The sequence below is a fragment of the Idiotropiscis lumnitzeri genome, chromosome 18 (assembly GCF_059441095.1).
Source record: "Idiotropiscis lumnitzeri isolate Australia: NSW breed Sydney's pygmy pipehorse chromosome 18, RoL_Ilum_1.0, whole genome shotgun sequence".
Taxonomy (NCBI): domain Eukaryota; kingdom Metazoa; phylum Chordata; class Actinopteri; order Syngnathiformes; family Syngnathidae; genus Idiotropiscis; species Idiotropiscis lumnitzeri.
The window spans coordinates 2,738,447-2,766,136 of record NC_142408.1 but is presented as its reverse complement, the minus strand read 5'-3'; the positions used below and the strand labels follow the sequence as shown (position 1 = coordinate 2,766,136).

Here is a 27,690-nt window from a genome sequence, read left to right as displayed (position 1 = left end):
CCCCCTCCCCCAGCAGCCCCCTGCGGTGTCGCAATCACCTTTGCTGCTGTTGATTAAGCCGAGAGAGATTGGCTGTCCACGACCCAATAACCCCTGAGGTTGCAAGGCTTGGCGCACTCTCCGCTTTTCTCCCCCATCGTCCCATTTTGCACCCCCCCTCCCCCTCCCCCCCAGCATCTGCGCCAGCTTTAGTCTTTCCCTCCGCTTTTTTTTTTTTACATCGCTGTCATCTCTTACTTTTCTTGCGTTCCTCCTCTTTGCATCACCCCATCTTTCTTTTCTCATCGCAAAACACATCGCCCCCCCCCTTAACGAATCCCTCGGCTTTTCTCACCCATTTTTGAATAATTGTCTGTTTTTTTTTCCCCTCACATTTTTTTTTCCTTTATTTAGTCCAGTTTCTTTTTATTCACTCCGGTGATCACCTTCTATTTTTCTCTCCTTCGGTCCTTGTTGGCTCTCCTGTCACATCTCCACTGACCTTCTTCCTCTCTTTGTTGTGCTCCTTCTATTTCCCTTTCCCTTACTCCTATTTTTCCTGGGTTCCTTCACACCACACTCTTTTCTCTTTACTTGCGTGCGGGAAATGTGATTCCAGGACGAGGCTGTTCCCGCCTTTTTGCACTCAGATATCACAATTTAACACATTTAATAGGAAGTCACATAAACAGGGTTCCGCAAACACCAAACTCGTGCCTCCATGTAGCCAACGCAGAGAAAAAAATAAAAACGGTTGCTTGGCTCGTTGGCCTCTGGCTAGGGCCCACCTACAAGGCCATGCCCCTTATTTCTTGTGTTAACTCTTGCACCTTCACATTATCATGTCAACCTAAGCAACAAAAATTTTAAAATATATTCGCACACTTCCGTTAAACTGCACGGACAAATGAGGAGGATATCATTTTCTTCCGAAAGTTTCCAAACGTTTATGCTTCGTCCTTTTTCCCTTATTTCTCTTTCTTGCGTTTTCAACACCCGAATGGCTTTTCTCTTTGCTCCATTTACTCTACTAGCCATGCAGCTCAGGTGTGTGTGTGTGTGTGTGTGTGTCCGCATGCACGTGCGTGCGTGAGCGTGGATTGTGTGGTGACTGCAGGCTGCTAGTAATTGAAAAACTGCAAGGCCAACCCCGCGACCTCCTATTGAGAGAACGACCGTTGATTTCTGGAGAGAAAAGGGAGAGAGGTATGAAGTTGGGAAAGAGTAAGAAAAACATTTGGAAGAACCGAGAGGAGGGATGACAAAATTGAGGGATGAGAGGAGGGCACTGGATTAAAATGACCAAAATCAAAGGAGAGGTCTTGTGTTTGGCGACCTTCTGTCCCTGCTTGTCACTTTCCGCAGCGGCATTTAACAGAATCATTGCGAGATTGTTTTATCCAAAGCAAATGATCATGGATTGATTTCGAACCGTGGCGACTCGTCAACAAGTCTGAGGGAGTCAAACTAGCAATCTTTGAATTCTGAGAAGGACGCTCAAGTAGAAATGACCCCTCTCTAGTGAGTCGCATCCCGGTGTTTGATTTCATATTGTTGCATGACGGATGTTGCTGAAGTGTGCAGTTCTCGACCACTTTGAAACCTCATCCAAAATGGTCAGCAACATTTAAATTAATACCTCCACGACTGGCCGCCAGTGATGTATATAATTCTGCATTAAAGGGGAAGTCAACACAAAAACATTATTTGCAAAAAAGTGTTCCATGTGCCTTCACAACTCTTAACATGGAATTCTGATTATTATTATTTATTTTTTTTTTTGGTGGAATATGAGTTGAGCAGTAAAATCCACAGTTTTTTTTCTATTCACGGGGCGGCCATTTTGTCACTTCCGTCAGCTAAAAATGACATTACCGTCGCTCAGGGCTCAGGTGACGACCGATCACGGCTCACATGTTTTCTGAAGCTGAGCCATTTGGTCGCTATCAGAACCCTCAGCAACTGTGATGTCCATTTTAGTCGACAGCAAGTGGCAAAATGGCCTCCCCCTCAGATTGAAAAAAAAAAACAGGTGGATTTTACTGCTTAACTCATTTTCCACAAACGCAATATTAATCACAATGCTGCATTTAGACTAGTGAAGGCACCTAGCGCATATTCTCGTAAAAAAAAAAATGGGGTTGACTTCCCATTAATAACTTTAAATATTGTATTGAATCCCATTAGATTGATTGCCTAACGCATGTTTGATACTTAAACGCAATTCTCCTTTTTTTTTTTCTTTTAGCTTGTGTTGTCTTACAGAATGAAGTGGTCAGTGAGTGTTTATTTTTGTATCATTTTCAGCATGATTTCCCCCTTGCAATCATTTCTGAGTCCATCTCTCTCTTTCATGGGATTCAACACAATCTGATGATATCTCAGGCTCGCCCGCAGGGCTTAATCAACTTCTCTCTGATGGAATCAACAAAAGAAGAACATCTCCACAATGATGGGCTTTATAGCACACCTGTGCAAGAGGCTGTTTAGATCCCGGCAGATTTCTTATCAGTGTACTTACAGCAGTGAGAGTCATATTTATTTGCCACAGTAAACATTTTCCCCTCTGGCTCTTTTGTCACTGCAAGTTGTACGAATTAAGACGGCGGCGTTTTACAAACGTTTAAACTGCAGTCACTCTTTGCTTTCCCACGCTTTGTCCTCTTTATCAGGCATCTGACCCACAGGTAATAGAAAGACAATGTCACCAGATTTAACAGCAACCCAATGGCCTGCTGTTTCCTTGGCAACAGTAGGAGGGGAGCAGTAGGAGGAGGGCATGGAGTGATTAAAAGGAGAGCGAAGGAGGAGGGGGAGTTTAAAGGTGAAAAGTGATGAGGTGGATTGATGATGGGAGGTAGATGCTTGGATGATTACAGCGAGGGAAGAAAGCAGTGGTGGGACAAAAAGAGGGGAGAAAATGACTGATGGTGGATAAAAAGGGGGAAGGATTGACATTACTTTTCAAGTTGTCAGGGTCTCATAAAATAACAATTCATAGAATTGCGTTAAAGTTGAAGTCATAATGTGTCATCAATTGCATGTGAATGTTGAGATTTTGCCAAAGTACACACGTGCTGATTTTTAAATTCCTGCTGCTCTTTCATGTCCAGGACAACAACACACTGCTAATAATGATCCGTCTGTTATCAATTGCAAACCGCGCCACCAAACAGGGTGTAATACCAAGAATGACCAGTTAGTGGTAGCATTGTGCCAAAGGGCATCCAGACTACTACTTTTTACTCTTATTTGAGTAGATTTGTGAAGAAGAAACTGAACTCTTACTGAACTCGTTACTTAATCCCCTCCGCGTACGTACGCGTCTGTCTCGAGCTCTCAGATGAAGGCGCATTTATTTCGTCAGAGAGAGACTTCCGCTGGGCTCTTCCCACTGACCTTGTTTCACCAATCAAACGTAGCCCTGCAGTCTCGTGAGTCGTCACGTGATTATACTCAATTTCAGCAGCGGGAAAGTACGTAGTTGTCGGAATAAGCGGATCGAAAAAGTCACTCTAGCTACTCTATGCAGTATTTACTTTGTTCGCCTAAACAAACGGAGATGTCAGCGTTCAAGAACTCATCAAACTTGAGGAAACGTGTAGCGGTAAGTTTCCTAAATTCGTTCCCAGCAGCGCTCAGTCAGTTTCTTTACCTGTTAGCGAATGTCTTTCCTCGCCTACGAACGATACCCACCTCCACTATCCCATACCGATAAACATGATGTTATGATGGGCTCTTTACAACATACCTGGTTCGTTTACAAGACGAAACATTCATTATTCAAGCATCTGGAATTACGCAAACAACGTTGCCATGCCAACTTCACAGTTTCGTTCACTTTTACTCAAGTAACTATTTGGATGACTACTTTATACTTCCTTGTGTCGTATTGTCCTGAAGTAACACTACTTTTACTTGAGTGCCATTTTGGGCTGTATAGTTGAAGCTAAATATTTTGGACAAATGCAGTAATGAGACCCGAATCACATGTTCATGGATAAGACCATTGTGATGTCTTTATTGAGGTTTTTTTTTTTTGGTCTTTTATACATCGAGTGGAACAATAACAATTCTCAAATTGTCTCCTTCTTGTTTGATCATTTTATTCCACAACCCAAATTTTCAGTCATGTTTCTTTTTCGTCACCAGCCAAAATGTAAAAAATGTAAAAAAAAAATAAATGCTTCATTTGGTTTGGTTTAGTGTGTGAGCTCTCTGAAAACAATGGTAGAAAAATAAAATAAATGAATGTAATGATTTGGTTTTGATGATATTTTAGAGTGAGCGTGTTGGAGGGTAAAACAGCTTGAATAAGTAAATCAAATCCAAAGCTGATGACTTTTTGACTGATTAAATGATAATAATGATGATGATGGTGATGTGAATGAGAATGAAAATGAATAGAGTCACTATGCATTACATGGACAGCTAACTGTAAATACACTCATGCATAAACTCTAGCCTAAAGCGCTGCTATGTAAAATGAAACTGTGATTGCACAGGTAAAGTAAGACACCGACAGAACTTAAAGTAGGTATAAAAATAAATTTCAAACATACAATAAGCACACAAGGGGACAATCACCCCTTTAAAAGAACCAAACAACGCATTTCAATTTTTAAATGTTGCACCCCGCCCCCCATCCTGGTTAAATGGGACAGGGCAAAAACAATTAGACATCAACAATTAATAGAGCATAGAAGAAGAAAACCATGCTCTGAATTTTGGTTAAGTGCACCTTTTTATCAGTTACAAAAAAGTATAAAGCTTGCCTGCCCACAGTTTTTTCTTAAAATTACTGAAAAGAAAAGCAGGAAGAAGAGTGAGTGAATAATTTACAACTATTTTAACATCATCATCGTCATCACCATCATCATCTTCACTAAGTGTCTATGAGGTATATCTGCAACAGTTTGGAAAGGAGAACACGGTCTGCACACAAATGGTTTTGGGTGTTTTCTCCACATTTAAAGCTTTGCAACCATCAGGAAAAAACATGAACCTTGCTTTGGCATTTACAGAAAATACTGATCTTAATTTACGAGAGGATGTTCAGATCTTGTTCACATGAGAGGAAAAGCAGCACGGATTAAAGTAAAAAAAAAAGAAAAGAAAATCACTAAGAAATTCTTTGCTGTGATTATATCGCAAAGAAGCAAAGGGCAAAGACGAAACTATAAATGGCAGCAATGTTTTTTGTTTTTTTCCCAGGTAAAATATATTTAAAGGTCAAGGTGGAATGGTATAGACTTCATTTCGGCTCAATGTTAGCGAATCCTTTTTGCAAATTCATTGCTACAACGTAAATATAATTCCCAACGCTGATTAATCGAATGACACATTCACTTCTTTTAAATGGTTATTGATCAATTTTTTAACACAATGACAAATTACCTTGATAAAAAAAGAATTAAGATTCAGGGGCTCTTCAGAGGTCAACCCACCCCCAATTGAACAATTATTTGATTATGAGGGGTCCCTCCGTGCAGTATTTTAGCCCAATGTATTATCATATTCTGTATTTTGATTTTTTTAAATTTTATTTTCTGTTATTTTGTGTGCTTCACACAAATCACAACTTTGTAGTTGCTATGCAGCTCACAGTTGGGGACCAGCCATTCAAAGACAACAACATCGACTGGAAGAAAAAGTGTTTTCTGAAAAATCGAGCAAAAATCATTCTTGAACAAGGTCTTGACTTAAAATTGTGATTCAGCCAGGTGTCAGGAGAAAAGATGAAAGTATTTTTCCAGTCATTATCTGAACCTCTTATTTCATATTTTTTCAACGTCATTTATGTTTGTTTATATTTTCAATTATGATTTCTTTTTCCTTTTTTGTTTAAACAAGACAATTAATGGCTGCCTCATTCACATAGTTTCTTTAGATTTGGTCTCATTTGTGAAACAGAGACCATGCAAAGGCCAAAAAGGGCGGACATAAAAAAAAAAAAGAAATCTGCATTACTTTGACAAAGCAAAAATGAAGCTGTACGCAGACGGCACTGAAGAAGAAAAAAATATTTGCTTTCTTTGGTTTCATCAAGGCGATCAAATGGACAAATGGAAATTAGGTGAGGTAGCCGCTCTGGTTCTCACCTTTGAAATAGACTTTGCTTTTTTTTTTTTTAACATACACGCACGCCAAATCATTCTTCCGAGCAGGTGTTGCTTCAAGCGACTTTTTCTCCCTGATGAAACAACAAAATGAGTCCGTGTGTTTGCAATCCCCCACACTCACACACTAATGTCGTTTTGAAATCTGATCACTGCAGCAAGTATTTTAACGTGGAACTGGTGTGTGTTAGCATCACATCCCATAAACAATAACCTGGATAAGCTCTTATGCTAATACAATTTTGCACACAACCTGTGAAGACAGGAATAATATTGCTTTGTTTCCAATTTTATTCGACTTTTGTCATGTGTAATTGTGTACATTTTTTTTAATTTGAGCTGCAGTAATCTTAGCAAATGTGTTTTAAAGCAAAAAAAAAACAAATAAACACCGAGTGTACTTAATATTGGTGTGCGTCTGTTATGTTTTGTTACTTAAAATATGTTGTGTATTGTTACAAGAACAATTCTAGTTGAAGTAAAAATATTAAAGGGGAAGTCAAGCCAAAAATTTCTTGACAAGAATATTTTCTACGCAGGCCCACTAGTCGAAAGATTGCATCCTGAATTATATTGCTCCCGTTTTTGTCCATCTCAGAGGACGGCCATTTTGTCACTTTTGTCGACTGAAAATGACATCAAAGTTGCTCAGCGCTCAGATAACGACCAATCGTGGCTCAGCTTCGGAAAACCGGTCAGCTGTGATTGGAGCACTGAGCAACTGCGGTGTCATTTTCAGTCGACAAAGTGACAAAATGGCCGCCATGACATGGCCAAAAATTGGTGGATTTTACAGAGTGACTCATATTCCTTTCATATTTTCTATTGTTGTGTCATTGGTAAAGTAATTTACTTCGATAACAAATGTAAGAATAAGTCCTTAACCAGGGTATGAGCTGCATGGACGTAAACAAACGCAGTTTATTTGCCTCTCTCAAGGATTCCAGTTATCTTTGGTAGTTCCGTTTATGTACATCAATGTGTGGCTCGTCACCTGATCTTTTTCTTTTTTTTTTTTTTCAATCCAGAACATCAGCCTGAAATTCATTTCTTATGCAACAATGGTCAGCACATTGCAAACAAACGAAAAGAACAATTTAAACAATAAATTAGCAGGAATAAAGAGAGATGCAGTGCTCATCATTCGTTCTGAGCCTTGTTTTTATGTTCAAAAATGAAACATCATCCCCACGACAAAAAAAAAAAAAGACGACCGAGAGCATGAGTGGACATTCAGATGAAAGTCTAGTTTAACATTCCTACATTGTTCAGTCATTAAGTCTAAGCATTCATAAAACATTGCTTTGTTTTTGTTGGTTTGTTTTTTTTGTTCATTTTTGTTTTTAAAGTAAAGCTAACTAAGAATAAATTAAGAGGCCTGGCATAAGCACTGCATCTTTGATGCACCTAACATTCTTAAATACATAAATATTCATTGAAAACAATTACATCTAATTAAATATGCTTAAATTATCATCAAGTACAAACCTAGAGTGTTCTAAACACCTTATGAATAAATACAGCATCAAACAGAAAGAAAAAGGATCGTACAATGTAAACTTTGGCAAAGCTAATCTTCATCAAAAGGGTTAAGGGTTCAGTGGGAGATTTGGCAACACAATTTGTTCGCTTAAATTAGAATAAATTACATTAAATTAAAAAAAAACAAAAACACACATTTAGCAAAAAAACCTAAGTAGGAATGTAATACTAGACATAATCATTGGCAATCATTTTTAAGTACTTCAAGCAAACAAGCGATGGAATCCTCTTTGGAACATTTTCGGTTTCATACCCATTTCTTTTTTTGGTTTAGTTTTTTTGTTGTTGTTGTCGTTTTTTTTTTCTGGTTTTGCCTGTATTCCATCCAGACAGAATTGCAAGTGAGAATGGAAAATGGCCGCCACCCCTGGCTCCATAAACATCACCCCTCCATCGGGTATTGTCAACAGGATTGGAGGGCTCAGTGGGTGGCGGCATCTCTTTGGACTAGAAGCTTTACATACAGAAAGAGAGAAAAATTAAGGATAAAGCTATTTGACCGATATTTCAGCAGTTTCTCTCAGTGTGTGTTTATGTTGTGTCATTTTTGGGTGGTGTCATTTATTGTTGTTGCAGCAGAGTTCCCCTCCTCTTTAAAAAAAAAAAAAATAAAATTCTTCCAAGCTACATGGTCCCTCTCCAAAACGGTGAGGTGGAATTTTGAGCAAGCTAGTGATGCTAATCTGACTTGCAACGTTTGGGCGATTTCCGGGTGGCGTTCAGTTGAGTTCGATACGTCAGAGGAGAGTATGTCAATGTGCGAGTACAGCAAAGAGTCTTTGGTATGAACTGTACAACTCACAAAGCATTTTTTTGTCACTCTTCTTGCTAGAGGAAGCTCGGTAGAAACATGAATTTTTCATGTTGGACTGGATGGAAGCAAAACAGTTGACGGAAGCAAAACAGTTGACGGAAGCATTGTAGTTCGTTAACAACTCATGTTAGCTGTTTTTTTTTTTTTGTTTTTTTTTTTTTGAATTGTGATGGAATTAACTGCCTCCTGCTTAAACGGATTACAAACCAAAAGGCGTGAATGAATAAATATTCCCTGCAGTGAAGGCTGGGAAGCTCGGAGGTAGGCTCGCCCTGTGAAGATGCTAACGGCTAAGGCTAACGTTCTCACCTTATTCGTCATCAAATTAGTTGTGCGAATCGATTGCAAGATGAAGATGCAACCGTTTAAAATCGAATGCGTGTTGCAATCACGAGGTGGGAAATGAAGACAAGTGGCAAGTTTAGGATTAGCAAACCTGACCGGATATTTTTGTAAGAAGCGATGTGGGCCTTGTTGGAAAGTACATGGAAGAAAAGCCGAAGCACATCGTGAGTCGGGCTGTTGCAAAGAGGAGGAGAACTGCTTCTGGCGTTAACAGTGAATCTTTGGTTTGTTAGCTGAGGTTTCTGTTGTTCGTTTAACCATTTTTACTTTGAAAAACTGCATAGGCACACGTTAAAGACACTCTTCAACCGTGAGAGACACATTAATGTTCGGACATTTGCGGGCTGGAGGGAAGAACACTGATGACGCCGTCCTCCGCTTTACCCCCCCCCCTCCCCTTTTTCAGTCCTCAACTTGGCCGACCTTGACTTCAGCCACACAACAAAGCTATTTCTCCACTCTTGTGATGTCATCCATCCTCCCTCCTCATCCTCACAGCGTCGTCCTCTATCCTTGACATCGCTGAATCCACTTTTTTTTTTTTCTCATTATTTTTATACATTTTTTTTTTAATCCCCCAAATATTTTTGTTTGTTTTTGGTAGTAATACTCTTCCATCTTCAGTCCGTTTGTTGGAACAGTTAGGTGCAGAAAAAGGGTTTTCTTTGGTTTCGATTTGTCAATAAATAGAAAAAGTCTCAGTGTCCTTTTTTTTTTTTTTTTTTTCTCAATCTCAAGCCTTTGGCTTGCTTCTAACCAGGCTTGGACTCAGCCTGGGGTTTTCTACAAGAGCAGGGGCTGCTGACTGGCGCCTATGCTTTGGTTTGGTTGCTATTTATTTTTTGGTTTGATAGCTCATATAAGAGATGATTGATGAGGTGATTGTGGTTGAGGTGTTTTTTTTTTGTGGGGGGGGGGCTTTGGTATTTACATCTGGTAAAGGCGATGCAGAGTCATCGTATTTTGACCGTATTTTGGTGACATTTGTATGATCATCAAGTCAAGCCGAGGCTGCAAACAAATGTTGATATCAAAACGATGGCGTCTTCATCAACCTGATTTGTTTGAAGCGCTCCGACGTGTCCTCTCGCTAATGATCCTCTGCAGGAGACGGACTTTCCAGACATCGTCTTTAGATTGTCCTCTTTAACTATTACAAAGGCCCTGATTTGCCTGGGCAGTCCGTTTCGCACAGGATCAAATTGTCTCGTGTCGGTCTTTGCGGTGGCTTGATGGCCTATTTGAAACTAAAAAGGACAAATAATTTCAGATATCCCTCAAATTGACTGCTCGTTAAGAGCCGTGAAACATGTATGGGTCCACTTTCCAACCTAAAAATATCGCAACGCACAATTTGAATAACCTGACTGGCTTTAAACGGTAAAAAAATTCATGATTCACTGTCACAAAAAGCTTTTTTTTTTTCAATTCTCTAGTAGTGTAAATAGTTTCCCCCAGTTTAAGATTGGAGATTATTGGTTTACCTTGACCACGTGTCTGTCATGTAAATTCGCATTTGAGACGTGACCCCAAGTTGCGCGATGACGAAAACGCAGAGTGGATTTCAGCCGCTGTTTAGAAAAAAATGGCATCCTGAGTTTTCTAAGATGCAAAAAAACCACTCGGCTTGGCGGAGAGCCCCGGTTCTATTGCAAAACAAATGTGCTTCAACATTGTGCTCACATACGTTGTACATATTCATATTCACGGAATTTGAGGAAAACTTGTACGTGTTGGCTCAGACTGTGAGGAAGGGGACTCGTGTCGTGTGTTTGTGCTTCCGTTTTAAGCCATTACCTAACTTTGCAGATTTGTTCAATTTCATCTTAGGTAAGGTCGAAGCTTTATCATGATGCTTGTAAAGTAAAAACTATAACGTGTCGAAAACTGTTCCGAAGGGGGGAATGACTTTGGTTTTCTGTCACAGTAATTGACCTTTGAGGGTGACATTAAAAATTTGATCTTCTGCTCCTTGGATGGTTTCAATAGTGAGAAATCATTCCATGATCTTTGGTTTGGTATTAAGTCATCTACATTTTGGACATGTGAGGAAATGTCCGTTCATTCGTTGCACATTCTGTAGTCATAAAGCTTTCATAGGTTCGTCCGTTGGTTGGTTCCTAGCTTATATTGCATAATAGAAAACATATATTGTCCTCTCGTCTTTGGTATTTGAGCCAGTGTGTCAGTTTCTTGTTCCAAATGAGACACTAGCAGTTAAGATTTTTCCTTTTTTTTTTTTTTCTCCATTTTTTTTAAGCATTGTTTTGTTCTCTGGCAGAGCTTACCCTTCAGCTTTTGAATGGATTTGTGATGAGTTTGGAAAAGGCGGTTTGGCTACAAGTCGTCACAGTGAGCAGCCCCTCTCTCAGTTTGCCACCTTTTGACAAACGCAAACAGACAAACAAAACAAAAAAAAAAAAAAGTAAAACTTTTTAGTTTCCCGGTTTGGATCAGGCTAAACCTTCACCCTCGAATTCCCCCCTCCCTTAGCCCCGCCCCCCTTGCCCCAGCCTCATCCCTGCCATCCACCCCGCCACCTATTATCACGCTTTGGTACAAGTGCTGGACGCTGAAGATTGGGCGCCGGGACTGGCTCCGTCATCTGTCCATTTGTCCAGGCTCCGGCGGCGGGCGTTCATGAAGAAATTGCTGACGGTGGTGAGTTCGAGGCCCAGCTGCTGCGAGATGGTGAGCTGCATCTCTTTGGAAGGCCGCTTGTTTTCTTTGAAGATGGCCAGCAGCGTTCGCCTTTGCAGGTCGGTGAAGACCAACCGGGATTTCTTTGGTGTGTTGTTGCGCTCCTTCGCTGTGTCCTGCTCCTTCCGCTTGCACGCTACAAGCGACAAATGGGAAATGAGACGAGACATGAACGATGTTAGAGGTGTCTGTTCTTTGCACTTCCTGAACAGTAGGTGGCGGTATTCACCATGGAGCTGTGATGAGCCCAAAAAGTTGTCGAAGATGATGAGTGGAATTTATAGGCCGCAGTTGTAGTGTGCGTGACTTAAATTGGATTTTATCTTGGTGACAATGTGAAGCAAGATTCTGGTTGAAGCACTTTAAACTTTGAATTAAAACATTTGGCATTTTAGGAGTTCAAACAGCGACATGTTGTCACCAGCAGGTTTTAAATTAGAATCGATGTTGGGCTTCACACTAAAATAATTTAATTTGTCTTAGCTATAGTAGCCTAAAATAGATTTTATGAAAATATGGAATGAAATATTACAACTACGACTGGAAAGCTTAAATGTGTTGTGAGCTAGTAAGAGTAAAATGTCACCCTTGAACAATTAACAATTAAAAAGTACTTCTCTCATTCCTTCTGTTTCCTTTTCCCTATTTACTGCGACGTAATCAAAAGCATTTCAGCAACAGTTTTCACCAGACAATGTATGAAAAAAAGTGCAGACAATTCAAGTGTCAAATGTAAAAGGAGAGGCGTCACACACACACACACACACACACAAAACCGCTGCCATCAATAAACAAGGCACACGCTTGAGTGATTCAATCAGGGCCCCCCCCCCCTCTGATCGGGGTTACAGTGAGGATCAAATGCACAATTATATTATTCAAAAGGAGTTTACCGGTCTGAGAAGAAGGGGGGGGGGGTTGGCAATAAAGCAGTTGGTGGGCGCAAAGGGGGAGCGCTGTATTCTTTAAAGGTGAGACAGGATCAATGGGATCAATACGGCTGCGTTGCTCCGTCTTTCATCAGCGCTCTGTCGTGTTGCTAAACGCGTCTAGAAGCGCTGACGGCACCAACAGAAAATATGGATAGTTTACCTCCTTCGTCTCGGTCATAGTTCTACATTGAAGTGAACGTCTTTGTAACGGTCCCCTGACGAGTATGCTGCAATCCATGTTGTTGTGTCGCTATTATTCGCAGTATCAGTCAATTCTTTCTTCCTCAATTCCAAATTCGTTTACGCTGCAAATTGTCGAGTTGTTCTCTCTCTTTTTCGAGGCCGTTTGTTCAACGTTTTCTATTTGTCCCAATGTGACTCCAAGACTCAACAAACCTATAGACATCATACTCCGATGAGAGTTGAAAGTCCACATGATGTGGACTCACACAAACTCTGTTTTTCTCCAGTAAATAGTCGCAGACAGCCTTGAGTTGAGCGATAGAAAATGGATGGATGGAATCACATGGCATGTTTTTCCGTTGGTCTGTGCATTTCACAAATTACATACGGTCTACGTTGTGACTCAAAATAGTGTAAAACAAAATTCAAAGTAATAAAAAAAAAAGGTGTGAAAGTGTCTGCCAACAAAACAGTCCACAGTTTTAACTCATTTACTACCAGCCAAGTAAAAAAAAAAATCTTTGACGTCTTTATCCGTCAATGGTAGTAAATGAGTTAATTTTCTGTATAACATTCGATGACCTGATAGCATTTTGAAAAATAAATCATCGCTGATTAACCGAGTCTCGACATTTTAGACTTAACATGAAAAAAAATAATAATAAAAAAAAAATCCACTTTATTATTCCAACATTTTCGCATCTGAAGCATTGAGGCCAGTGTTCAAAGTCCAACGGCATCCAAACGTTCTTTTATTGACACATTTACTGTAAAGAGAAATCCAGATGGAAAATAGAAGTGTAGACGTGGACAGAGACAAACAGACTGCCGTGGAACAACAAGTCTTGAAGAGCACGATAAAAAAAAAAAACAGTTACCGAGATGTCACTGCACTTTTAAATAATACCAAATTGTTTTGTTTTGTTTTTTTGAGTGTGGGAAAAAAAAATTAAAATGTGTTTTTGATTACAAACCCAATTGACCACAAAAGAAATTAAAAAAATCATAGAATTCGAAAAAAAAAACCTAAAAATTATAGGACTAAAATATTGAATTGCATACAAGTGTCTCGACAAAGCCACAATTTGTCCCATCATCGCCCTAAACAACATCATTTTAATGAATCGTGTTATCAACGAATTAATCGAAAAAAAAAGATTTTGCATTCGTGTCCCCTTGTGGTGCTAATGTGCTTTTTGTTTTTGTGCACGTTTGCCCTCCCATCAGTTTTGCTTTTATCATCACTCTTTTGTCTCCATTAGCATCTTTTGTCTTGCGTCCATCCTCCTTCACTGCCTCTCTCGTTTGACTTATTCTGGCCCGCTTTCATCACTCTCCTCTGCCTCTCCCTCATCTTTCTGACTTGCTTCTTTTTTTTTTTTTTTTCCTTTCACCGAGGCCTGCCTCCACTTGCACTCTGTATCATTTTTTTATTGCACCATTACCACTTAAGCCTGGTATCCATTACACTGAGGGCATGTAAGTGCAGGGTAAGTAGTAAAGTCGTCCTTCAACATACATTTCGCTGCTGGAGTGTGGCGCCACATTTTGGCACATCAAAACACTCCATCAGGAGCCAGCAGAGTTGAATGATTTTTTTTTTTTTTTTTCAATCTTTTGTCAGCAACTTGTCACACATGACACAATTTCTCCCAAATATTAACACAGTTAATTGACATTTGCACTTCAACTCGTTCTGTCCCGTCCACGGCCAAATGGTTCGTATTGTCCCATACGACGGTGGTGACCTTTTGTTCAAGACCTTTCACCCCAAAACATACAGCCACATGGCATGAAACCCTTGAGCAAGACACGATAACCCGTACTGCTCCCTGGCTATTTAAGTATCTCCACTAACAGTTTGCTGTGTCCGCTACGGTCATGGGTCAAATGCAAAGGTCAAATTTCATGGACATTTGTGTACGGGACAAACAAAGATAATTCTTCAGACGCACACACTATTTAGGTGATTTATATCAAGGTGTGTAATATTTTAGCAATCAGCACTACATAATATCCGTGTGAGTGTGTGTGGTTGTGCTTAATGCACCGTGATCATTTCCTCTTCCCATTTTGACAACCGGAAACGCGCTCGCTGTCTCTACGTTGTAGTGTATCTCTGCCTTGTTTGAAAAGCAAAACTCCCAAAATAGAAGTATCCTTACATGATTGAATCCGGGGCCTTGATATTTCCACCAAGCAGTAAATTGGGGTGACACAGCAGCCCATTGATTGGTTAACGGAATCTTCAATTCGATCCAATAATGGGATCAGACAACAAAGTGTGTTTTTTAAGCGTTTGGACTAAGCAGACACACCAAAAAGAACGTTTTTTTGCTTGACTGTTGTGTTCTACTTTGTTGAGTTCAATCGTGGATTTGATCATCCTGTTGTGATGCCGCACTATTTTTGTAGCCTGATGTGGAAACAGCTGCAAAGGTTGTACGCTATGACTTGTTGATTAAGTCAATGATCCACAATGACGTTTATTTTCTGTTCATGTAAACACACACTTTGTATGGGATCAAATCCACGTACATTGTCCTACTGGTGGGAGATACCCGCAGGAGCACTAAAAGTGTAATCACCCATGGCTTAAAGACGTTTTTAATGTAAAGAAAAATGTGGAATTACATCAGCGCTATTCAATACACTTAGCGGCTGAGGCACTTAATCATTAGTCTAACTGATTGGAGATCAATACGAGCATAAAATTAATGGTGTAAATGTGCTCCGCAGTTTGTTTCTGAGACATTTGTGATTGGGAACACAGAATGAAATTGTGTTTTGAAGCTCTTTGAGTGGGAAGTCATCAAATTCTACATTCACCAAATCATTTTTGGTTGCTAGTTTTGGATACAGAACTTGACCTTGCCTCAAAACTAATGATGAAAGGCAACTACTGTTCATCCACTTTGCAACTCACTTAGGAATTGACCTTTTTGCACATATTTCAAGTCGTAAGTAGCAGTATTTCAGTTTTGAGTTGGTATTAGACCATCAGATTGCTTAAAATAACGCCCCCCAAATGATGTAACTTGACAAGCAAAGAGGTTTTTGTCCCCACACACTATTTGCTCTAACAAAGGCAAATCTGATAGAGGAAACTGAAATGTTACTTTTTGGGTGAGTCACTGATCTGTTTGTTTATGATTGTGCATCAGAATTTTTTTTCCACCGTTTGTACATTTAGAAATCCCTTTATTGTCATTGTACTCAAGTGTGCAACGAGATTAGAGATTTGTGGTCCAATAATTAAAACACATTCTATCTTAGTACATGCGGGCATTCTCGCGAATAAGCACAAGTGCCAGAAAACTCTGTCATACACATCTATCTACCTACCTACAAGATATGACCCCAGAATGAGTAACGAGACTCCAATTTGCATTCACTAACCTTGACTTGCTAAATGTTGACAGTGAGGATAAGTCACAGGGAGCCACTGTTTAGTCACACACACTCATACACAAACACACCCACACTAGACTAATAGATGATGAGTTAACTGGCTTCTCTGTACTCGTTATCAGCTTTGTTTTTGCCATCCTGAAGCCATCGGTGGTCTGTCTCACAGCACACAGCCCCGGCAGAGAGCAAACACAGGCAGAAAGATAATATTCTGCATTCAATGGATGGGAATGTGATTGATGATTGATCAAGCAGAGGTTGGGCAGCTATGAAGGGAAATCCCAGCAAACTGCTCACCGCTGTGCTTGTCTCTATTTTGATCAGTGCTCGGTCATACTAGTTGATCACATTTCCTTGTCTTTAAGGTGCAAAACAACCCATAAATCACAGCAAAATACTTAAGTCGTACTCGTCTGGTGTTTTTTTTTTTTTAATTCTATTTAGTGTTTATGCTTTACTGGTCATTCTGATTTAAATCATTCCAAATGAAGATCTCTGGTCACCTGCTTACATGTGACGTGATCTCTTCCCATCCGCCGTTTACGTGCTCCGCCGTGTTAATCAGATACAGCCGTGTGACACGCAGGGATCGATGGATTTACCAAGATGGAGTTCATTCATCTATTTAGCATACTGGTTGTATTGGTGATTGTTTTAGCACTTCTATTATAGCAGCATCTTGATAAGTTACCCGTTCTTTAAAATAAGTTCTCGAGTGACAGACGAGCTCTGGTGAGACGCAGCCATTTTAAAGTGCGCGTAAAAAGACGTCACCACACAATACGTCACTACTGAGCATGCGCAGACGGGACGGACGCAGCCTTGCGATTCCGATTGAAATGTATACATGACGCTCGTTCGGATTAGCTGAATTAAAATACCACCTTTATAAATCTGAATGCAATTCCATTCGGATTCTGCCTTTTTTTTTATTCAGAGTGAGGTGTTTAGATGGACCGTTTTCATTCTGATCCTTTCTAATACGGAATGCACGTAAACCCGGCTCATATAGCGAATGGCTGGACCAACATTTCCAAATAGTCTTTCCTGGCAACCTGTCATTGTTAAAGGCTGTAATATCTTCCATTTAATCCATCTAATCTAAAAACCGAATCCAATAACAGATGGTATCAACTAAATGAATCCAGTTATGTGGCACAATCAAATAGCCGAGGATTCCACCCAATCTCATAAGTCTAAAGCACATCAAACGAGAGCTCCTTTTAATGCTTTTACCACCAAATTTGAAAGGGGGGGGGGGTCTGACCATCAGTTTTCTTCATTGTCTCGCCTTATGTTTAGGTTTGCTTTTGACTTATCAGCACAAGCAGAGCCCACGATAAACGTTCGGGTCAGCTGAAGAAACGCTCTCCGGAGTTATAAAACCTAAATAAAATAATACCATATTTGTGAACTGGACAATAATAAGATGAAATGACATAAATGCAAACAGACTTTTCATGAGTGCACGCTGTGAGCCAACTTGTGAATTTTGCTTGATAACCGTGAACTTCAACATACATGCTGAATCCACACAGTGGACGCTATCAATATTAGCTGTGTTGCATAAACTCTTTTGACATGAACACACTCTCTAAGAGTATAAACGGCTCCACAATTATGCAAGTCCCATGCATGGACTTTGTTGTACAGTCTGCAGTGCACCATCTGCAGAATTAAGACTAATAAAATTGACAACATTGAACATTGATTACGGTTTCAGTTGACAATGTTGTACAAATGGACTGCAACCCACTGAATGGTCTTACTAATTTGCCTGCCCCACTTGTGGTTCATTAAATAAGGTTACCAAAATATTGAAAACAGCTCTCAGTATGATGCACTACAGCCACAGCAATAAACATTCATTCAATGAACAGTAAACATTAGATTTAAAGGCAGTATTAAAATCAGGGAAATTTAGTTTCGGAAAAATGCGCAATGTTTTTTGACTCCATTTTATAGTAAGATCAATAGGGAAAAATTTGAGCAGCAACAGATTGCACCTCTTTTAACAAATTAAATTTGAAAGTACCTCCTGTAATTAAAATAAAACAATCAATATGCGATTGATTGATTCATTTATTGTGGCTTGCGTGTGTATGTTTTATGCGGCACCAAACCCATTTTTCTTGGAATGAAAATCATCGTAAAATCTTCATTTTAATATGTCCATCGTCTTCCATTCCGGTGGCAAAATCATCCAAACTCTCTCTGCGGAATACATAGCCGGCCATCTCTCCCTCCCCCACTCTCCGCCTCCCGTTCCCTTCCAGGAACCAGTCTGGATCAGGTTCCTCCAGATCAATGGAGATCTCGGTCCGTACCGTTTACGTTATCGTTGCCAGTATTAATGCTCTTTTAATCTGCTCTGGATTACTGCCATCGATCCACATACATCCACCCCAACGCGCGGGCCAAGCCCAAACTGCTGCTTCACGATCGAATGCACGCACACATTGCTGCCGAAACCTGACTTGACTCAAACACACACGCACGCACACACGCGCACACAAAGAATATCTAAATAAAGCCGAGCGCAGACAACAAATGTTGCTGTTTGGTGTCAGTATCAGAGCGTCAGCTGAGCATTGATCCACTACAGACGCACATCAGCACATTTGCCGGCAACTGAGGAAACACACAAGACAAGGACTATCAAACAACAACCAATCTATTTTTCACCAAATGCTGATTATATGATTCATCCTCCTTTTTATATGTAATGTTTTATTTTACTCTCATGATTGCACATTTTGCCCAAGCCAAGGTCGAATACCACCGAGCAATGAGTTTTATTTGTCCTTTGATTTGTCTCAGCGCTGTTTGTCTTTCCCCATAAAGCCTGTCCGAAGACTGACGTCTCCGTGCCCGCCTTGTCTTTATTCATTCCACCTGCAGACAGAATTATTTCAGCCACGCTGTGACACCACTACTAATGAACCGGACGGCAATAGAGGGAGAGACCAAACGTTTCTGAATGACAACACGTGGAAAAGACGGACAAAGTGGAAAATGACGTTTGGTTGGTGAGTAATCATCAAGAGCCACAGTCGCTCCTGTTTGCGTTGTAATGCCATCAAATGTTTTTTTTTTTTAACATCCAGCTTACAGGACAGCGAATGTTTGAGAAAGTCAGTCTAGTTCAGGCGTGGGAAAACTACGGCCCGGGGGCCACATGCGGCTTGTTAAACGTTTTAATCCGGCCCGCCGAATTTGAAAAAAAAATGAATGCTTTTGTTCACTTTCATTTAAAATTTAATGTTTTTTTTTTTATCCGATAAGGTGAGGTTACAGAAACACTCCATCCATCTACTCCTGGTCCGGCCCCTTTGTCAAATTTTAGAATCCATTGTGGCCCGCCAATCAAAAAGTTTGCACACCCCTGGTCTTGAGTAAAAATTCAATGAATAACATTTGAGCCGAATGTCGATTTTTGTTGTTGTTGCATTCATTCACATTTTTATTAGTCACTTATTGAAAGGACACAAACGAACGTAAAATGTATTTAAAAAAAAAAAAATCATTTTCATCCATTACTCAAACTTGTGAGGAGAGAAAGGGATTTGATTTCCTCTTTCGGTGGACAATCGTGCTCATGTCCCTCCCTTGTTTCTTCCTTTTGATGTTTGCTTGAATTCAACAAGCGCTCGGCCTCCGTGAGCTCCGAGTACAGATGTCACGTTTGATTTGACCGGCCTAATAAAACGGAGACAGGACCACTTTCTTCTCTGAACTTGGGCTGCTCTGTTGAGCGGAGCAACACTTGTACCACTCCAACACCTTCCATGCTGCCATAATTGCTGTGGACAGTCTAAATAAAATAAATCACTACACAACGGCTGTGCTATTTGAAGCCACCGTGAAGGTTGGGAAGAGTGAGAACGAGCAAGGTTGTTGTTTACACTTTTGAGATATTGATGAGCTGCTGGATTATTTTCACGTTTGTGTTTACACCTACAAGTGAAATATTTGGTGCTAAAGAATGAAAGAAAATCAGGAGCAGTGCCGCCTGAAATATTGTGGTTGTGTTTCCCTTTCACTCCCAAAGGTGAAAAACCAACAACCACAAAGCAAAGGCCACTTGCTGATGTCGGAGGACAACAGGTCTCCCACTTTATGTGGAGTTGCACAGCAATTTGATCTCTTGTGCCGCGTCCCACAGTTTGATTGACTTGTCGTTTTTTTTCCAAAGTCGGTACCCTGCTGGACAGACTAAAACCTGTCTTTTATCCCGAGGCTATCAAGAAAGCAGTCAAGGCTGTCATCACAGGTCGGGTGCCAATCAAACTGCGTATCCTGCCTGCAAACACCTCGGCTCTCTTTGCTTTAGCCAGCGGATGAGAGCAGCTACAGTTAAAAAAAAAAAAAACTAATAACCTGGTGATAGTGATGGTCGGCAGTTCTCCAAAGAATGCGTGTAAATTAAAAAAAAAATGTAATGTAATGTAATCCAGCATGATGTCCCTCATATTTGCTACAAGGTTTATTTGAATGTAAACAAACAACCGCCGATACTTCGTCCATTGGTAAATAATAGACACAGAACCAATGGTCACATTTCGCTCTCTTACTGACTTCACTTTAACTCCGCTGATAATTCAGGGATACTCCTTTTTCCACATTCTGCCGGTACAAAAATAGTGAAAGTGTGTTTTCTTTAAACAAGATTCCGTTTTCCACATATACCTCAATTACTGCTGTGGAATTATTTTGATTGGCCGCTTTGACAAGCATGGCCCACTGTTAACTAGGCTGATATTAGCGCATTGGATTACATTTTGATGTTTGCATCTGTAATAGCGCAATATAACCCAAAAAACAATTCCAAGATTCGGCGCAAAATTATTTGCATGCAATTATTCATGTGCTCCTTCAAATTTAAGTCTTGTTGTGCTGTTAAACCATCCAACATTTTCTATCAATTCATCTCAAACTGACACACTCCAAAAGCTCGAAGACCTCCTCCCAGCAGCCTAAAAACCCATTATTATGGATCAATAGTCGACACTGAATATGCAGGAGGTCCAAATAAGAAGCTGAAAACAGAAGTAATCTGTATTCTCAACTGTACGACCAAATGCATACACACAAAAAAAAAACACACACAAGGAGAGTAACTTCTGGTAATTGGCGTGCCATAAAGCAGTCCAGCTCATTAATAATGCAGCGAGTCTGCTTGCAGCTGGACATGTAAAATGGAAAACATTCGGTGTCTGATCATTTGGATTTGCTTTGCAATTTGACCTAAACTTCTGGACTTGCGTACAATTGAGTCATTTCCAAATTCTTATCATATTGGTGACTCACTTCCAATTCATCCAATCACCAAACAGTTTCAATTTCACCCCATTTGAACGGATGTGAGTTCATCCTATATCAGTGTTAGTCATCCATGTGATCCACTTTCCTCCACCCCCCCTCCCCCCAAAAGGTGTTTAATTTGAAATAGCCTAAGGAAGGTTGTCAAGGCTATCGTTGCAAAATTGTCACAAAATGCATTACTGATGGAACTGCTTCAGTGGAAATATGAGCTCGCCTATACTAACACAGATTTGAGGATCGTTTTCTTTTCATCCATAATTCACTTAGAATCACGGGCAGCATCCTCCAACCAAACAATGGGCTCCACACTCCCCCCCCCCCCTTTTGTTCCCTCCCTCCATTTTTGCCTGGTTAACCCGGCTGTGAGGTGAAGAAGAAGTGAAGTGAGCAGACCGAGGAGGGTCACGCCGAGATTCCCATCAATAATTCATCGGGCTGCTGCTGCCTCTGCTCTTGTGTTCAATTCCCCTGACAATCACATAATACCTCCCCCCAAAGAGAGAATGAGAGGGAGAAACAGATTCAAAAAAAGGTAGGAGGAGGCAAGGAGGCAACGCTTGGGACACATTGCAAGGCTGCACCTTTGAGCGTTTGCCCACCATAGGAATAGATTCTCCTTCAGGAGCATTTTGGGGGAAATTAATTCACAATTTCAGAGCATTTAAAACAAAACAAAAACTGTAATGGCACGTTTGTTAGTTAGCAAGCTACTTCCTGCTTCAAACTGATGACCAAGGACCTTACAGTTCTGGGAGGTGGACAGTTCCCTTCCCATCCCATAAATTGCCATATTTGCAGCTCTATTCAGCTCTAAACCAAAGTAAAATGTGTTGCCCTTTGACTAATGCGCTAAAACTCCGCGAGGATGTGTGGAAATGTGTGTTTTTTCGTGGTTATAACTGTCCTCCTTTTTAAATTTTTGAGCCCTTTTTTTTTATGATGATGCGTCATGCTGGCAGTTCCAGCGTACTGGCAGTGTTTTCTTTTACATGCCCCACGCGCACTTGACAATTTGGTGACTGAAAGTAGACTCGATTTTAGACCATGTGAAAGCAGGTCTAAGTTGTGGTGCAGTGTAACGTGATTTTGGTGAATTTGATGGGGATACATTTGTATATACATCAATTCAAAAACACCCCCTGACTGCGGCAAAGCTATTTTGTGAGGGCGGATTGGGCTTGACACACACGGACGTGCAATCAGAAGTGCAAGGCAATGTCCAAGTGACGAACATGCTTTAAGCCTGACTCTGATTAGTGTATTTAAGCCTCTGCAATCAAAGACCGTGTACGCCTTTCCTGTGCTGAATTGAAACAGAATTGCAACATTTATTGCCCATTAAGTAAATTGTCTGTGTTCACTCCCACAACGCCGCAAAGGCCCCTTCTTCTTCGTCAAGGAAGATGCTGTACGATGAGAGTAACCAAGTTGGAGGATTTGTTTCCAAATGCACACCGGATATCAGTGACAAAGAACATGCCTCTGGCTGATTTGCTCACCTCAGCTGTTTCCAGTCACATATCATTAAACATTAGCGGGAGCCTTGCTTTTCAGAGTCTTACAATGATGAGCGCTGAAAGACGATTGCTCTGGCGAACATAATAGACGCAGAGGAGTCGCTCTAATCTTGACTCATATTCAAAGCGACGACAATGCTTTTATGAAGAACAGCTAATTTGGTAAGCAATATTTATTTTAAAAAGACTAAGAGATGCTTTCAAGTGTTTTTTCCCCCTTGCGACGGCTGCATTTACCACAGCTAATATCAGTACGTTACAGCTCTGACCTTTGACCCCAACTCTATAAGATGGCTGTAGCATTGTTGATCTAGGATTTGCAGCTCCCTGTTGTCCCATAGTCGTTCAAAAAGTCATATTGGTGAAGAGTGAGTGCAATGAAATAACGATCGGAACCCCCGCGCTGCCCCATACATAATCGTCACAATAATAACCACAGCTGATCACCTCCTCCAACAACATTGAGTCGTAGTGAAAAAAATATATATATATTAAAAAAAAAAAGTATATATATATATATATATATATATATTTTTTTTTTAATTTAAAAAATATATATATATATATATATATATATATATATATATATATTTTTTTTTTTTTAATTTAAAAAAAAAAAACATCCAAGAGTGAATCGTAGATGCACATGCCAAAATCGGACGGTGTCGGAAATAAAGCTCCACAGGACAGCAGGATATCTGTGAATGTGCTGCCATTTTTCAACACACGTAGCCTGAAAGCGCCTCGCCCCAACCCCCCCTTTCACTCACGGCATTTTCTGTTAATCTATATAATCAAACAGCAGCCGTCAAAAGCAAACAAACCCTTGCCACGGGGTCGATAGACAGAAATCAAGGAATCAAAGAACAGTCCAATTGTGCAAAGATAATCTCATCTGTCAGAGCTTGAGCACAAAACGTTTGTATCGTATGTGTCTTTAAAACGAGAAGAAAAAAAGGAAATACTATTACTCTCGGTACTTGCTTTTTCTGACAAACTTCCATACATATTTATCTTCAACTCTTTGCACCGATCAAACTTAACAAGCAAATTTGCACAAAACTATTCAGACAAAAGTCACAGTGATTGATTTATTTTCTTTAACATTAAAATGGTTATAATTTAATGAGAAAAGTAGGAAATATTGTATAAGATAAAAAAAAACTCAACACATATTTCCACCAAAAATTGTAAATGTTGACTTGATTTGGATAATACACATAAATATTTCAATCTCATTTCAAATAACTCTTGATATTCCAAACTGCAATTTTGTTTCGGGAAACATGGGTTACAGTTAATAAAAAAAAAAAAAAAAAAAAGAAATGTTCCAAAAATTTTGAAACTCTTCTCCTGCTGACATAATTGGTTTATTTGCAGGCAGAGCAATGTAATCAGTCCATTTGAGCAAACCAGCAATAAATACAATAAAATGGTCGAAATACACATAATCTCATTTGAAATGGAATCAATGTAATCTCTGTTTGCTAATTAAATCTACGAGCAATTCAATACAAAGCGTTCTCAACTAAATCCCATCGCTGATTGATTCTGATTTAAAAAGAAGCCTTAATTAAACAGTTTGGGATTTATGTACCCTACACAAAGATGATTTAAACAACAGATAATGTTTTATTCTGAGTTTTTTTTTTTTTAAACTTACTTTTTGACTTCATCATACCATGACAGAGTACAAAATAATTTGAAAACGATTAGTTTAGTTTTTTTATAATTATAATTGTCCATCTGGACTCCAAATCAAACTTTATATTTAACTGGAGTACGTACAATAAAATATAAATGTTTCTTTTTCTTTTTTTTTATTTTTAGGAATTTTATGACAAACTGCTGAATGCATACTGCGCTTTCTTCAACTGCACAGACTTCAAATATTTTCCTCTTTTTTTTTGTTGTTGCTGGTCGTACTTTGTGAAAAAATAGAATTCATAATTTGCATTCTTTGATATTTCTTTTAATGAATGATTTTGACATTTCCACTGCTCAACAACATGTGATGAGCGCAAATAAAATGAAAATACATGCTCAACGTTGCTTTATTTACTCTAGTGGAGTTGGAAATTATCAGTAGTTGCATAAATAATAATCATTTATGTGTTCTCAATAACCCGCCACTATTTCTGGACTCTAAAGACAAATGTGTTTTTTTTTTGTTTTTTTTTGAAGAAAAGGTTAAATGAACCTTGCCTTAAGTGAACATAAGAAAACTGCTGGCACAGCACAACTAAAATTCAGCAGTATCACTCAACCGTCCTTTAGGTGCAATTTACCACAACGATCACGTCTCTCCAGCAGCTTTTAAAAAAAAAAAAAAGAAAAAAAAAAAGCCCACCCACCCCAAAAAATAAAAAAATAAATAAACACCTTTTTATAAGGTCCCTGCTATTGTGGCTGTCTCCTGCAGACAATGGGGGATTGTTGTTGGGACACAAACCCGGTTCCTCACTAGAGGGGGCCCCAGACCCATTGAAGTGACAATCTTTCCGTCACAACCTCCTGAACCCCTCAAGCAAGGTGATTATTTTTTTATTTATTTTTTTTTTATAGATGTCTGACAGTCAATCTATCTAGTGGGAAGAACTCCAGTGACTCTGTTCTGATTTAATCAAGCGTGACTAAATTTTGCAATAAGCAACAAATCACTTGAATTAATTTTTTTTGACAAAGGCAATTTAGTACGAGTGTGAATACTCTTGTGGGGACACATAATGAGGAGGACGGTGTGTTTGGAGGGAAATCCTCTGACCTGGTCATTCCCCATCGATCGCCATTTCGTTGATCAATAATGGTAAACATAATGCCATGTGATTTCAAATAAATGTTGCGATTTGTTGGTTCTTTTTTTTTTTCAGTCGCAAAATAAAACCAGACAAACGTGTCGACGGTATGGTGGTCGAAGAAAGGAAAAAAAGGACTTGGATGTATTTTTTTTTTAATTATAGCGCATAGCACAGCAAATAAAGAAAATGAGTTACCTGCCAGTCTTAGAGCCGACATCCTCTGAAACTCAGGCTCCTGCAGCCACTTCCACATCCGCCTGAAGGTCTCCCGACCCGACTTTAGTTTACTCCAGGGTTTGGGGTTCCTCAGCAGATCCGACAGGGTCCCCTGGGAGCGGCACAGGACCCTCTGGGCGAAGATGGCCTGAGGAATGCTGTACCTTTTCAGCTCGGCTGTGATCCTCTGCGCCACCTCCTTGGTGTTGATCTCCTCCAGCTGCCCCGAACTGTTCCCCCCCTGCGACCCCGAGGAGGAGGGCGGTCTTTCCCTGGTGGAAGCCAACACGGGCCCGTGGGATGGAGAGTGGAGGTGGGGGTGGGGGTGCTGTCCCGCCGACGACACGGGATGTCCCGGGTGGTGCATCCCGTTCAGGTGCGGCATCATCCCGCCTGCCGGGCCACCGAGGCCTCGGTGCTGGTGGTGGTCCCCTCTGGTGAGCATGGAGGCGGTGTGGTCGAAGTTGAGCATTTTGTCGTGGCCGCCGTGCGTCGTGGTGCCGTAGTTGTGGAGACCCTGCTGGGTGTTGTGGAGGGAGCCAAGGCCGTTACCGAGCACTGGGGATAGACTCTGACCCATCCCGGACATGGGATCCTTGTGGTAGGGGTTGTAAAGGTTGTTCATTCCCGGCAGCCCACGCTCGTCGCGCATGAGAGTGAAGCTCCCGCTGACGTTGCCGGAAAGCCGCTGGTGATGGTGGTGGTGATGGTGGAACTTGTCGGACACGGTGGAGATAGGGGGGAGCGGCTGCAGCGGGGTTAAGGTGGTGTAAGTGCCGCTCATCCCCATCCCGGGAGAGGACGTGTCGCAGGGCACGCTCATGGCGTGGTGCAGCGGCAGGGACAGATCCGGACGGTACTCCCCGCTGCCGTCCAGTATGCTGGCCATGCCGGACACCATGGCCGAGCGGGATGACGCGGCAGCGGCGGCGAGGTCCTGGTGTATCCGCAGGGCGGCCGCTGCCGCCGCCCCGTGGCCCCCCACCACCCCCGAAGAGCTCCCGCGGCCGTGGTGAGGGCTGTGGCCGCTCATCAGCTCCACGTCAGGGGCCACGGAGCTCACCGCCACCCCGCCGTGCAGACTGCCGATGCCGTCCATTGTCATGTCCGGATTCATGGCGTAAACGTCCAGGTCCTTGGCCAGGCATCGATAGGCGTTAGTGTAGGCAGTCTTCATTCATCTGTCGTCAGTCCATCAGGTCGAGCGGAAATATTTCTCCTTCTTCTCCCTTTTTCCTCTCCTCTCCTCTTCGCCCCCCTGATGCGCCGGGATGGGTCAGTAGCCGTATCCCCCCTTTTTCCTTCACTTCCTCTCTTGTTCCCCCCTCCTCCGATGGCCTCTCCGCTCAGCTCTCTTTGTGTCTCTTCCCCGGTGGGTGCACATCCGAATTGTGTTGATCTCGATCATACGGGCCTGTGCGGTGGCTCCCCCATGTCCAGCCCTCTCCTCCTCCTGTGTTGCTCTGCTCCTCAGACGGGAGCTGTCCACGGTCCCCTAGTGGACCGCTCAACCCAACCTGCTGCGGAAGGGAGGGGTGGAAAGGAACCAGCCCGTAAATGGGGCGGCATTTTTTTTTTGACTGACCGGACGCTTAACCAATCACGGTACGTCCAAGGACGGAGTGGGCGTGACGAGCAATGTCTCCAACATTGTAATCAGCGATGCTCGAATAACTAACTTCTTTCTTGTAAAGTACAGATGAAACGTGTGGAAAAAAAATTGGTTCCATCGTATTTTGTGATTCACATTTCACAACCCCTCCCCAACACACACACACACACGCAATAATCTGTAAGTTTTTTGCAATA

At 41.0% G+C, this 27,690-nt stretch overlaps 2 protein-coding genes and 1 long non-coding RNA gene across 3 annotated transcripts in view; 1 reads left to right on the top strand and 2 right to left on the bottom strand.

Annotated features, from left to right (window-relative positions):
- txnl1 (thioredoxin-like 1) overlaps positions 1-27,690 on the bottom strand; it is a 139,526-nt gene that overhangs the window by 37,595 nt on the left and 74,241 nt on the right. The window lies entirely within an intron of this gene.
- Positions 3,325-24,909, top strand: LOC148318972 (uncharacterized). Its single transcript, XR_015839774.1, has 3 exons — positions 3,325-3,586; positions 18,927-19,054; positions 24,698-24,909. It is a non-coding gene; the product is annotated as an uncharacterized LOC148318972 (long non-coding RNA).
- On the bottom strand, positions 11,327-27,382 carry onecut2 (one cut homeobox 2). The gene is made up of 2 exons (XM_088281563.1): positions 25,861-27,382; positions 11,327-11,635 (listed from the first exon to the last, which is right to left on the bottom strand). The coding sequence occupies exons 1-2, from the start codon at positions 27,056-27,058 to the stop codon at positions 11,346-11,348; spliced, it is 1,488 nt and encodes a 495-aa protein (XP_088137689.1). The 5' UTR covers positions 27,059-27,382; the 3' UTR covers positions 11,327-11,345.